The 14,981-nt window shown below is 45.1% G+C and overlaps 1 protein-coding gene across 14 annotated transcripts in view; it reads right to left on the minus strand.

The window, feature by feature from the left end:
* Positions 1-14,981, minus strand: part of TSPOAP1 (TSPO associated protein 1) — a 253,855-nt gene that overhangs the window by 9,079 nt on the left and 229,795 nt on the right. For 13 of the 14 annotated variants that reach the window (XM_083172017.1, XM_083172022.1, XM_083172018.1 and 10 more), the window contains 3 exons: positions 13,219-13,257; positions 10,744-10,847; positions 7,560-7,631 (listed from right to left, as the gene is read on the minus strand). In XM_083172017.1, the coding sequence (XP_083028143.1) occupies positions 7,560-7,631; positions 10,744-10,847; positions 13,219-13,257 (215 nt within the window). The remainder of the gene's footprint in view (positions 1-7,559; positions 7,632-10,743; positions 10,848-13,218; positions 13,258-14,981) is intronic. The other variant, XM_083172023.1, reaches the window with a different exon arrangement.

A 14,981-nucleotide genomic window follows, 5' to 3' on the forward strand; every position in this document is an offset into this window, starting at 1 on the left:
TATTTAGCGCTCCACCTTTTTTTCCCACTTTTGTATCCACAAGAGGGCTTTACACACCCTCAAGTAGGAGCAGCTTAGCGGCACACCCCACAGGGCGCCTATTTCTACTCTGAGTTTCCAATCTCGAGTATACCTCCCATTCTATTGAAGACTGATGTTATACAGAGAACTTCAACAGAAGCAAGGGGGGTAAAGAACAACAAAGTGATTAACTTACCATGACAATTTGTAACTGTAGGTACTAGAATAGGTTTTTAGACAGGATATGAAATTTAGATTGAATGTCAGGAAATAAGGGAAAGGAGGTGTCACCATTTAGATCATTTCAATATTGAAAACCACCTCTTATACTACTGCAAAAATGCCACAAGAGGTCATAGAACTAAAGGTGCCCATACACGTACCAATTACCCGGTACTTTTTGTGCTAAAATAGCATCGCATCCCATGCACAACATACGCACAACGATGCTATTTTAGCACAAAAAGTACCTGGTAATTGGTACGTGTATGGGCACCTTTAAGGACAGAACTGGAATTCTTGTTGGACAGTTTATGCACATCCAGAGATTAAACCACATAGAAACTCATCATAATGAAACATTGTATATATGGACATAGGAATAACCCAATACACATTAACTTTTGTATAAACACATTTGTACCTGAGACATCTCCTATATATTTGGCTACATCTGTCACTCAAAGTGGGTGTCTGTGTCTATAACGCTCTGTTCCTGGACTTTCCTCTTAATGTGTGATTGCCTTCATCTGTGCTGAACACCTTTCTGAGAAATTAACCTGTTTAAAACAGGTGATGGCAATCATACATTAAGGGGAAGTCTAGAAACAGAGCATTGTGTCCCTCCTGGAGAGGGTCATGTTGGGAGGTATGTGAAAGAGAACCAGCCCAGTGAGCCCACAGACAGTGCCAGACACCCACTGCCTTCCCATGTTGCCCAGCACTGCTACTCCACAGCCACCAGGTGAGCGCCCCCCTCCCGCGATTTGCGGCAAAACCTCCCCCCCGCAAGCCCCCCCCCCCCCTCCTGCGATTCGCGGCAAAACAACCCCCCCCCCCGCGACCTCCCTCCCGCGATTCGCGGCAAAAAGAACCCCCCGCGACCCCCCTTGCACGATTGGCGGCACCCCCCCTGCGATCCCCTCCCGCGATTCGCGGCACCCCCCCCCCTGCAATTCGCAGCAGCCCCAGGATTAAATGGCACATGCAAAACACTGACATGGCTATGGTCGACAATGAAAAATGTTGACATGAGTTTTTGAAGATTTATTTTTAATTTTTAAATTTTTTCATATTCATTGTCATGTGTCGACATGGACACCAATGAAGTGGCACACTTATGTCAACATTTACATGTGTTGACCTTTCTGTGTTGATTTTTTTCTTGTGGCGATTCGCGTCACACACCCCCGCAACCCCCCCTCCCGCGATTCGCGGCACCCCCCGTGACCCCCCACGGGGGGTGCCGTGGGGGGTATCATACCTTTGATAAAGTCGTGATATGACGACGAAACATGTTAGGCAGCACTTGCTTTTACTAAACAAGGACTGGGAAGAATCTCTGACTCTGCCTACTGCCCCCCCCCCCCCCCCCCCCCCCCCCATCTGGTACTCTCCTGGAAGCTTTCCCTTTTATTGCCACCCTCCGGATCCCAGCTCTATTCCTAATCCCAAACTGGGAGTCATCAACCTGCATTCTGTGGATATCCAATATCGCACCATCATGAGGACCCTTCATCCAGAAGGTAATCAGATCTTCCTCCAGCGAGAAAATTGACCACAGCATTCATTTATTTCTGGGATCAGCGCAACCTAGTGAGGACCCCAATCTTGGGAACCAGATCATCCTCCAGCCTCTCCTAATACCATCTAGGACGGCAACTTGCCAACCACCATTTCGGTAGTGCACTACCCGGAAAGTAAAAAAGCCCCCCTTATTCCAAGGGACACAAAGGCAGCTACGCAGAGACATAAGTATTGTCTTCCTTGTCCTATTTATATTTATTATATTTTTTTATTGTTTTTTGTCATTGACATTAATGTTATTGTCTTTCTATATTTTGCTTGTTTTTTAAATAATATTTTATATACATTAAAATTGTGATATCCAATTGATCCATTTAGCGCTCCACCTTTTTTTCCCACTTTTGTATCCACAAGAGGGCTTTACACCCCTCAAGTAGGAGCAGCTTAGCGGCACACCCACAGGGCGCCTATTTCTACTCTGAGTTTCCAATCTCGAGTATACCTCCCATTCTATTGAAGACTGATGTTATACAGAGAACTTCAACAGAAGCAAGGGGGGTAAAGAACAACAAAGTGATTAACTTACCATGACAATTTTGTAACTGTAGGTACTAGAATAGGTTTTTAGACAGGATATGAAATTTAGATTGAATGTCAGGAAATAAGGGAAAGGAGGTGTCACCATTTAGATCATTTCAATATTGAAAACCACCTCTTATACTACTGCAAAAATGCCACAAGAGGTCATAGAACTAAAGGTGCCCATACACGTACCAATTACCCGGTACTTTTTGTGCTAAAATAGCATCGCATCCCATGCACAACATACGCACAACGATGCTATTTTAGCACAAAAAGTACCTGGTAATTGGTACGTGTATGGGCACCTTTAAGGACAGAACTGGAATTCTTGTTGGACAGTTTATGCACATCCAGAGATTAAACCACATAGAAACTCATCATAATGAAACATTGTATATATGGACATAGGAATAACCCAATACACATTAACTTTTGTATAAACACATTTGTACCTGAGACATCTCCTATATATTTGGCTACATCTGTCACTCAAAGTGGGTGTCTGTGTCTATAACGCTCTGTTCCTGGACTTTCCTCTTAATGTGTGATTGCCTTCATCTGTGCTGAACACCTTTCTGAGAAATTAACCTGTTTAAAACAGGTGATGGCAATCATACATTAAGGGGAAGTCTAGAAACAGAGCATTGTGTCCCTCCTGGAGAGGGTCATGTTGGGAGGTATGTGAAAGAGAACCAGCCCAGTGAGCCCACAGACAGTGCCAGACACCCACTGCCTTCCCATGTTGCCCAGCACTGCTACTCCACAGCCACCAGGTGAGCGCCCCCCTCCCGCGATTTGCGGCAAAACCTCCCCCCCCGCAAGCCCCCCCCCCCCCTCCTGCGATTCGCGGCAAAAACACCCCCCCCCCCGCGACCTCCCTCCCGCGATTCGCGGCAAAAAGAACCCCCCGCGACCCCCCTTGCACGATTGGCGGCACCCCCCCTGCGATCCCCTCCCGCGATTCGCGGCACCCCCCCCCCTGCAATTCGCAGCAGCCCCAGGATTAAATGGCACATGCAAAACACTGACATGGCTATGGTCGACAATGAAAAATGTTGACATGAGTTTTTGAAGATTTATTTTTAATTTTTTAAATTTTTTCATATTCATTGTCATGTGTCGACATGGACACCAATGAAGTGGCACACTTATGTCAACATTTACATGTGTTGACCTTTCTGTGTTGATTTTTTTCTTGTGGCGATTCGCGTCACACACCCCCGCAACCCCCCCTCCCGCGATTCGCGGCACCCCCCGTGACCCCCCACCTCCCGCAATTCGCGGCAACCCCCCACCGGAACCCCTGTGAACCCCACCCTCCCGCGATTCGCGGCACCCACCCCCGCGACCCCCCCTCCCGCAATTCGCGGCACCCCCCCCCCCCCCCCGTGATTCGCGGCTGCTCCAGAATTAAATTGCACATGGAAAACACTGACATGGCTATGGTCGACAATGAAAAAGGTTGACATGAGTTTTTGAAGTTTTTTTGTCATTTTTTGAATATTTTCATATTCATTCTCATGTGTCGACATGGACACCAATGAAGTGCCACACTTATGTCAACATTTACATGTGTTGACCTTTCTGTGTTGATTTTTTCTTGTAGCGATTTGCGTCACACCCCCCCACCCCCCACTCCCGCGATTCACGGCACACACACACCTCCCCCGCGATTCTCGGCACCCCACCCCGTGACCCCCCCTCCCGTGATTCACGGCACACCCCAGCGACCCCCCCTCCCATGATTCGCCGCAACCCCCGCCCCGTAACCCCCCCTCCCGAGATTCGCGGCACCACCCCGCGACCCCCCTCCCGCAATTCGCGGCAGCTCCAGAATTAAATTGCACACGGAAAACACTGACATGGCTATGGTCGACAATGAAAAAGGTTGACATGAGTTTTTGAAGTTTTTTTTTTCATTTTTGGAATGTTTTCATATTTATTCTCATGTGTCGACATGGACACCAATGAAGTGCCACACTTATGTCAACATTTACATGTGTTGACCTTTCTGTGTTGATTTTTTCTTGTGGCGATTCGCGTCACACCCCCCCACCCCCCCCCCCCCCGCAACCCCCACTCCCGCGATTCCCGGCACACACACACCCCCCCGCGATTCTCGGCACCCCACCCCGTGACCCCCCCTCCTGTGATTCACGGCACACCCCCCGCGACCCCCCCTACCATGATTCGCCGCAACCCCCGCCCCCCCCTCCCGCGATTTGCGGCAACCCACCCCGCGACCACCCTCCCGCGATTCTCTGCAATCCCTCCCCTCCCGCGATTCACAGCATCCACCCCCCCACAACCCCCCCTCCTGCAATTCGCGACCCCCCCTCCTGCAATTCGCGACCCCCCCTCCCGCGATTCGCGGACACCTAAGTTGCAATACAGGCATCTTTCATACAATTCTAACCATATTTCTCATATACAAATGTTCACAAATTAAGGGGGCGCAGCCCCTTACGACGGTGTGAAGAGCGCCCGTAGGGCGCGATGAATCACCTAGTTTATTATATTTAAATCCAGGGGTAGGGATTTTCTCTAACGATCATCAGTTACCCCTCAGAACTGTTCATAATGACAGAGCAAATTACAACACTGTATTTTTATAAATGAGCACTTTTACCTACTGTTCACTTGACAGGTCTATTACAGGACAGTGGTTATAGTTGCAGCATGGTAAGAATGACCATGGACGGTTAATTCTTTTCCACCACTGGTAAGAAACCCTTAATGGTTGAACAATTTTTGGGTTTTTTATGTACAGTATATTGTAATTGTGCTTGAAACTTTATTACATTCACGCTGCATCTTGACCCAGCAATTACCCGGGTTATAAGTGCAGTGTCAAAGGGGTTTAAGTAGCCATTGTGAGCCCAATTACCATTTTGTATAGATGTTTCTCTAGTTAGTATTTGGGCTCTGCGTAATTAAACTTACATAGCAATAACAATAAATCAAATGCTATTACAATGTATGGACGTTACACGATCAACAAATCGATTAACTAACAGCAATACGAGTGAGAATGTATGGTACTTGTGTAGTTTCACAGCGCCACCGCGCGCACAGTCTGTTTGAAACTTGGCAGCTTGCCGCACTAGCTGTTCTCAGCGCAGCGCTACGTTATCAGCGTAGCGTCTAAATCCAGACTCCCTGCGACACCCCGGCACTCCGCTATCAAAGGGGGTGAATTTAGACGCTTTAGCATCTAAATCCAGACTCCCTGCAAGCCGCTAAGAAGGGGGGTATCTGAATTTAGACGCTAAAGCGTCTAGATTTAGTAGGGTGTAGGGGTACATAGGGGGGCACTGTGCAAAACACTCTTAAACCTGTTCACAATGACACTAGTCGACCTTGTTAATTCCACTATCTACGCCAACCCGAAGCGTGGCGAGCGCAGCGAGGCCGCGAGTTGCGGCGGTACGCGTCCTACGATCTTTTCATACCCCCACTATCCACGTCGGCGTGGAGTCGAGCCCCGCGAGGGGACGCATATACCTGTGAAGTTATGCGCGTCCGTAAGAGTGTTTTGCACAGTGCACCCCTATGTACCCCTACACCCTACTAAATCTAGACGCTTTAGCGTCTAATTCCAGATACCCCCCTTCTTATCGGCTTGCAGGGAGTCTGGATTTAGACGCTAAAGCGTCTAAATCCAGACTCCTCCTCCTTAGCGGCTTGCAGGGAGTCTGGATTTAGACGCTTTAGCGCCTAAATTTTAGCATCTACATGGGGGACACCCTCTTTTATAGCGGTGTGCCGGGGTGTGTACTTTAGAAGCCCCGGCACGTCAGCGGTGTGCCGGGGTGTTGACTTTACATGCCCCCATTGTCAGCGGTGCGCAGGACTGCCTATTTCACTATGGAACTACAAGTACCACAGTGACCTGTCAGCGCGCTGCTGCTGCCGGGCGCTACGCTGATAACGTAGCTTACATATGGAGAGCAGCCACGCGCTACGCTGAGAACAGCTAGAGTGGCATGCGCACAGTTAAACAGAGCGTCTGGCAGGCTGCCAAGTTTCTGAGACAGACTGTGCGCGCGGCGGCGCCGTGAAACTACACAAGTACCGAATGTATAATATGGCCTAAATAGTTGTGATTAACATAGAAACATAGAATGTGACGGCAGATAACCATTTGGCCCTAATAGTCTGCCCCTTTTTAAACCATATTACTACCTCAAAGCCTAGGTGAGTCTTATTTATTTGTAAGGATATCCTTATGTATATCCCAAGCATGTTTAAATTGTTCTAAAGTCTAAGCCTCTACCACTTTTAATGGGAGGCAATGTGATTATGGGCCCGATTCAGACCTGATTGCTGCTGTTCAAATTTGCTACGTTTTGTCTTCACTAGCCCTTCACAAGGTGATGGACAGGAAGTAGGCGTCTGGGAGTGGTAACTGGCCATTCAGTGGGGGTACTATGAAGAACGCAGGACAGAGAAAAAAAAAAAACTAGGCATGCCTAAAAAATGCAGGTGTGCCCAAGAGTTTTAGGAGAGGGTGTATGATGTTGGATCCAAGATGGATATGCCTGTATTCATCGCAGCTGCCGAGTAAATCTCTGGCTTGTGATAAGTGCTGCCAAGTGGAAACATCATTTGATGTTGAGGCTGTGACAAAGTAATTTGGACATTTTCACTCGGCTATAAATTCATTCACACAGCGATCACATTAATTTGCAAGGCGCGATTTAACAGTAGCATGGCGACATGTACTACCTGATCACTGGACACTTATCTCATTTAGCAGCGATCAGGACTGAATTACCCCTGTATCTTTCTTGACATATGGCCTCCAGAACTGGACACAGTATTCCAGATGAGGTCGTACCAATGGCCTATACCAGGCCTGGCCAACCTGTGGCTCTCCAGATGTTGTCAAACTACAAATCCAATCATGCCTTGCCACAGTTTTGCTATAAAGGAAGTGTTAAAACTGTGGCAAGGCATGCTGGGATTTGTATTTTCACAACATCTGGAGAGCCACAGGTTGGCCTGTCCTGGCCTATACAGTGGCATTATTACTTTCTGCTGCCGATTCCTCTGATTAGACTTGCTTCATTCCAGGCTTCTTCAAAAATTACATCGAATCATTAGCATAAAAAAAAAATGTTATATGGATGTTTGTTGTAACCAGTGCAACATTACTTACAGCATCCATTAAAAATTTTCACTTACGTACAGTACAGATTATAACTCACATAATAAAATCCATCTTCATCCATTTGTCCAAACACAGTTATAACATCTCCTGCGGTGAAACTCAACTCTGCCTGAAAAATAAAATAGCAGGATTACAGCCGCGCATAACCTATCTTTCCTGAGCACTATTAGGAACATATTTTATCATTACAGTTATATAGCATATTCGTCAGGCCTAATGAAGGGGCATGCCTAACTGTAGGTGTCAAAAGACTTGACAAAGAAAGTGTAACATCTCTAAGCAATAGGATTATTAGAGACTTTACTTGATCAAACTTATGCTGGGTACACACTGGGTGATAGATCGTTAAAGTTGTTAAAGATGCTCAGGAGCACACTTCATTAACAATATTGAGCATCCACACTTACAGATTTTTATTTTAAAGGATATAATTCAGAAGGGTCCTTCTGAGCGATTTAAAAACGTTGTCTCGTGTGTTTGTGTGTAAATTGGCGTAATGGATAGGGCAGTGCTTGGGACACCAAAGGTAGTTGTCTGAAGCCTCCACTGGGATAAAGTCATAAAACCATCAGGCTGCCTTTAACATAGATTTAATTATTAGTAGACGGACAATGAGAAAGGGGAAGGCTGCACATCTTGCAACACTAAAACCGTGTACAAATAATCAGATAAGAAGAGGTGTTTTGCCACCCAGACCTTTAGCAGCAATAACGAATCATAGTCATTTATTTATTCTATTTAATCCCCTGACTAGGTTACAGATACCTCACATTTTATATAAAAGTACAGAGTACAAAACTACAAATGTTCCATGTGGCTAATAGCAAGAGATGTCAAATACAATCTGGGCTATTAGTTAGTTAATTATACATAAATGGAAGTGATCAAATTATATATTTAAATAAATAAACATTATGCTTCGATTTGACATTAACTTGATTTTACAAAGTCAAACTGATCAATAAGAAAATAAAATAACTCATCTCGTAAGTTGAAGTGTACTTAGCAAATTTTCCAAAGCCAACAAATTCCTTAACTAATTGAATATACAGAAAATATGCAGATCATCATGGATTACTACAGGACAAAGCACTTACGTTATGGAGTGGCAAAATGTACAGTATCTGTTTATATATTTAATAAACAACTTATACTAACGTACATAAAAAATATATCTGTATAAAAAGTGAATTGTAACTTCGTTGCTTATAACAGGTAAACTTTGGGGTTGTTATATTCGTGCTTATTAAGCTTAATGTCATAGGTGTCCACTCGGACAGCGGTGTTGGTTTAGCTAAAAACTACAGTAGGAGTACAGTCAAATACATGAAAGATCACCACATACTTTTTTGGTATACTGTATCTATGATATGAGAATAATTTGGAATTTTTTGTTAAATAATTTTCGTTTTTACACACTCAAGTATGATCCTCAGCTTCAAAGTGTAGCAAATAGCTTTTCATTGTACACACTTTTTTGATTCAGCAAAGTGATCTTGAGGGCATTCTAAATGTGCTGTACATCCTTTGTCTGTATGCTTCTTTTCAGATAAGAATTCTGTCATTTGCCCATTTTCTGGCCAAAGTTTCATTTGTCTACATTACAATATTATAGCATTCTTTATATCTATCTTTAATTATCTCAGTATGGAGGTTATTCTAGTTCACTCCTTCTGGCAAATTCCTTCATAAATGGGCAAAACCATGTACAATGCAGGTGGGGCAGATGTAAAATGTGCAGAGAGATTTATATTTGGGTGAGTTATTTTGTTTCTGTGCAGGGAAAATACTGACTGCTTTATTTATACACTGCAATATAAATGTCACTTTGAAGCAAAACAACATCTACCCCACCTGCAGTGCACATGCTCTTGTTCATTTGAAAAGGAATTTGCTAGAAGGAGTGAACCAGAATAACCCCTATGTTATTAGGGCAAATACACAAATAAAGCTACTCCTGTTGTCACAAATCAAGACGAAGATGATGCAATAACAAAGAGATGTATTCAGGTTTGGCCACCAGAGAAGGGAGAGAAAACTGTACAATCGGGTGATCCCGACAAGCCTTGTAACACATTAGGAAAGTGCTAATGTACTTTGTTGTGCCTCCTGGTCAGCCCTGATATCTCATCATACATCAGAACACATGCAAAGAGGGCAGGAGCAAGTAATAGGACAGGCAGTGACATTATTCTCAGATAGAGGTATTCTACTGCGCAAAGAACAAAAAGCTCAAGCTCAAAATAGATGATCACGCACCTCCCCCTTGTTGTGGTGGCGGCATTCTATGCTAGAGGCCAAAGGTATCACTGCATCATACTCAATTGAAAATTGCCAGATAGCTCCCCTTCTAACCCACTCTTTTGCATCTATGCCATTTCAGACCACAGATGGGTTGTAGGTTACCAGGATGTGGCTCTCTGTCGCTTACCCATTGTCTTGATCCAGAAGCATGAAGCAACTGGCATACTTTGGAGAATATTTCCCCGGCTACTATGGATCTTTTTAAAGTACATAGGTGTGGAAAGTTAGGAACTATAATAATCACCAAGCACACTCAAAAACGACTAAGTGAAATGATATGTATTGGCACTTTTCACTTAGCATGTACAGTATTTTAATGTGAATATTAAATTTTACTGATCAGCTTTGTTTATTACTATAAGTAGGTGTACACTGTTTAATTTGTGATCTATTTATTTTTTATTAAAATTTTAAGCAGTGGCTGTTTGTATGGCTCTCTGCTGACCCCTGCAGGAAACAGCTATTGACCCTACCAGAAAGCAGGTACTGTGTCCAAAACTTTGCTGGTGTGTGTACAACTTAGGCACCAGGAGCATTTAAGCTGCAGAGAAATTGGCAGAGTGTTCTTTCTACATGCTTGAGATGTGAGAACATTTGAAAGATTCTTACATTTTACAGAGAAGTGTCTGCACGGATAGTCTGCTTTATTTGTCGCTCTTCCCTGACGCCTGCCATATATATGAGAGGGTTATAGGGAGACTTAAGACCATTTAATGAGTGTAGGAGGAGGAGATTTTGAGTCTATCATTTTAGACTAAGAACGAAATCCAATCCAATGTTTCATCACATTATGTGAGCCATACATGATGATATGACGTTATCAAACAGATATGCAGGTTATGCAGATATGTTGGATTTTTCCTCCCCTTTTTTTTTTTCTTACGGCTGGTGACATTAAGCACAAGAAGAACATTTACCTCAACATCCAGGTTTGGAGAACTTTCTTTTGGATTATAATCAAATATAGCCACCATCGGCCTGAAAATGGTCATATCAGAATTTCTTTTCTTCGGATGTTTATCTAAAAAGGTAAAAATGTAAATAATATATTACATAATGATCAAATATGCATCAACTGAACAGAACACATGGATCATTTTGAAGAACACCAATACAACGGAATCTAGAAATACACATGGCAGTATCAGTCACAAGGGATTGATGTGCATGTAATCAAAAAGGGATTGTGGAGATTGTGTGTGTTTGATGTGCATGTATTCAACATGAGAGTAACTGGTTGTAAATGCAACATGAGGGGCTAAAGAACAGATAAACCACTCTCATAAATGGGAAAGTAGCTGATTGGAGAACAGTTATTAGAAAGGTATCTGTGATTCAAAGAATTTTATTAAGAACGGACATCACTGAGCTAGCGGTGCATGTAAGGAAAATAAATGGCGCATTGATCAATTTAAAAAAAATGGCTTCTGTTGTTGCTGATAGGAAATGGATGGAGGAACCCTCGATATCTGCTGCAGTCCCTACATTTCCATCAATCGCCGCAGCTCCCATGGGTTTCTATCGCTTATGCAATGCTGTCAGATTTACCAAGCTCCCGGAATGGAGTTGGCCCCTGTAGCTTATACCATCTAAAGATGGTACTAGCTGCTGCTGCCTATGGGCTGCACTTTACAAAATTTACTTGTAGAGGGTTCCACCGGAGCCCTGACCTGCAATGGCCACAGCACACACATAGCATAGTTGCCTACCCTCCCGCAATTTGCGGGAGTCTCCCGCATGTTGATTAATCCTCCCGGTCTCACGCGAATAGGCCTGATCCTCCCGGTTTTCTAAGCTATAGAGAGAAACCTGTGACTGCTCATGCGCGAGTCACAAAGTGCCGGGATTGGACTCTGAAAACGCGGTGTCATGACGTACCCAGTTATGTCATTGCGGCTGTCCTAGTGATTGCCGGCCGCCGCGGGGCTCTGTGGTTTGCGATGTCCTCAGCAGCAGCAGCCACACAGGGCGGGGAAGGCAGCACAGCATGGCCAGCGGGAGCGGGAGACATTTATTGCTGAGTGCCGTGGTGTTGACTGTACTGCAGTGTACAGTAGGAAGTAGCCGCACTACGCAGCGCAGCATGCCACGGGGAGCAGAAGCAGCAGTAGCGGGTAAGATTGATTGATTGGTGGATGGTGGTGGAGCTTGTGCATATTAAAATTTACTTCTCTCTCCGCTCCCCGCTGATGTAACAGGCTTCTTCACGCAGGCCTCTACACTCGGCTTCATTAAAATCCCCCCCCTGGCTGCCCCCTCTTCTACTTCATTAAAATGGTTTCTCTCCCCACTGCTTCATACATTTTTTTGGAAGCAGTGAGGAGGGGGGAGATCAGCAATAATGAAGCAAGGAGAGAGAATACATTTTTATGAAGCTGCAGCAAGTATCTCTAAGAAGCAGTGGGGAGGGGGGCAATGGAATACTTTTTATGAATATGTGGGGAGGGGTAAGGCGGGAGAGGAATAATTTACCCTAATTAAAAAGTCAGGGTGGCACATGGCACAATCAGAGTGACACAAGGCACAGTTGGGGGGGGGGGGGTTGCACAGTCATGATCACACAGGGGGGAAAGGGTACAGTGAAGGTGGAAACAGACAGGCCCATAGCTGTCATTAGACATTAGACACGCCCTATGGGTGGAACATGACACGCCCCCCTCATCTAAAATCTCCCTGAAACTTCTTTTCAAAAGTAGGCAACCCTGACACATAGACAGTAGACCAGGCATGCACAGGTGTCCTGAAACAGGAGTGAACAGACTGCTGATGGAGTCTCTTCAATTCGAGCACATAGGGGCTCCTTTATCTGTATTATGCTATGGAAGATACTTAAAATAATTAACTATTTCCAAATGAATCCATTTAAAACAACTTTCGTCCATATTAAAAATAGTTTCACACTACACTTCAATAGCATTGGATAGCATTTAATATGCTCATACAAATGCCTAAACTAATCCAAAGTGAGCAAGATGTCTGTATTAAGCTGTACCATGTCTTAACTTGCAGATCATTCACACTCCTTCCAAGATTACATACAGTAAATTGCTAAAATGTCCCTGGATGATCACAAAAGGACAATCCATAATTCAAAAATAAATAAACGTGTAAAAGAATTAAAGCAAGATTTGTGGATGGGCTTCACGGGCTGTTTGCCTACAGGCATTAATGGTATAAATTTGACTGTCAGCACAGATTCAGAAGTCCTTCCGCTACTGAATGCAAAATACACAAAATGTGAGATCATGTTTCGCATCTGCCCATTACCCTCTTCCACACAATAATACTATTTTATACCATTGTGCTGAAGATAGCCATCCAACTGTAAAAGCATGCTTTGAATGTTTATAATGCCTTGTGTATGCATGTCAAAACATATGAATGGTATTCACCTGCTGTATTATTCTCCTCTTCAGCAGAAGCCATTTGCACTGCAAATATAAACAGAACAAATGATAACTTATATGTTCAGTTAGAATTTAATGATCTAGTAGGATACATTTCTGTCTCAAACTATAGTCACCCTTTCACATTTAAAACCAAAAACTTACTAACTGCCACAATGTTCTGATGTTGCTTTTGCTGGCTACTATGCAAGCAGAATACTGTAGTGATAAATCTAATGCCCCTTTCCCACTGCAGGCTTTACACGTGTAAATGCCGTTTTTTTAGCCTTTTTAAACGGCTAGAGCTGCAGTGGGAAAGCTCCAGGTTGCTTTACACGTGTAAATGCCGTTTTTTTAGCCTTTTTAAACGGCTAGAGCTGCAGTGGGAAAGCTCCAGGTTGCTTTACACGGGTAACAAATACCGGTTTTTGTTACCCGTGTAAAAAGCAGTGTTTTTAACGTGTAAGAGCCGTTTTTTCGGCAGTGGGAAAGGGGTAGCCCTTTACACGTTAAAAAAAAAAACGGCATGGGGTCCCCCCCCACTGCCGTAACCAGCACCAGGCTGAAGGAGCCGGGGCTGGTATTAAAAAAATCAGGAAACCCGACAAATAGGGGTTCCCTGATTTTTTACAACCAGCCCCAGGCTCCAGGTCCGGGGCTGGTTCCCAAAATACGGGGGACAAAATGACTAGGGGTCCCCCGTATTTTAAGAACCAGCCCCAGGCACAACCAGCCAGCAGGGTAATGCCACAGCCGGGGGACACTTATGATATAAGTTCCCGCGGCCAAAGCATTAACCCTACCGACCAGTCAGCCTGGCCAGGGGCCCTGGGGGAGTGGGGACCCCCCCAATAAAGGGGTCCCCCCCCTCCAGGACTTACCTGACCAGGCTGAAGCCTGGTGCTGTCCTCGATGCCCCTGGGCGGTGGGCATCGAGCTGATGGTATGGTGTAAAAAATAGAATAAAAACCATTGTCTTTTACTGGTGAACTATGAGTCCCAGCAAGCCTCCCCCGCAAGCTGGGACTTGGAGAACCACAAGTCCCAGCCTGCGGGGCATTAAAGGGCCCGCTGGGTCTTGTAGTTCCACAGTAAAAGAAAGAGTTAAATAAACACACTGACACACGTGAAAAATAAAAGTTTAATACATACATAACACATACATACTGATACTTACCTATCTTGAGCCCGTAGGTAGCCCTGGTCCTGATTCGTGTCGGCGTCTGTATCCATGTCGGCATCCCTGTCGGCGACGGCGTCGGCGGTCCGGAGTCCGAAGAAATCCATTTGGGAAGCTGTGGAAGGAAACCATACTCACCTGTCCCAGCGCGACGTAGTCCAGGTAAGGTCTTTGCAAAAAAAAAAAAACCGACACCCGAACCAAGCGGACAGGCAGAGAGCCTCACGGTGTGTTTACATCGTGCGGCTCCGCCCCCGAATGCCGCTATTGGCCGCCTTGCGGCCTAGCGGCCAATCAGGAGCCGCTAGGCCGCAAGGCGGCCAATAGCGGCATTCGGGAGGCGGAGCCGCACGATGTAAACAAACACACGTGCGTCTCCGTCAGTCCGGTCTGGTTTCGGGGTGTCGGTTTGTTTTTTTGCAAAGACCTTACCTGGACTACGTCGCGCTGGGACAGGTGAGTATGGTTTCCTTCCACAGCTTCCCAAATGGATTTCTTCGGACTCCGGACCGCCGTCGCCGACAGGGATGCCGACATGGATACAGACGCCGACACGAACTAGGACATCAGGACCAGGGCTACCTACGGG

Source organism: Crinia signifera, chromosome 2 (genome assembly GCF_055691185.1).
Source record: "Crinia signifera chromosome 2, ASM5569118v1, whole genome shotgun sequence".
Taxonomy (NCBI): Eukaryota; Metazoa; Chordata; class Amphibia; order Anura; family Myobatrachidae; genus Crinia; species Crinia signifera.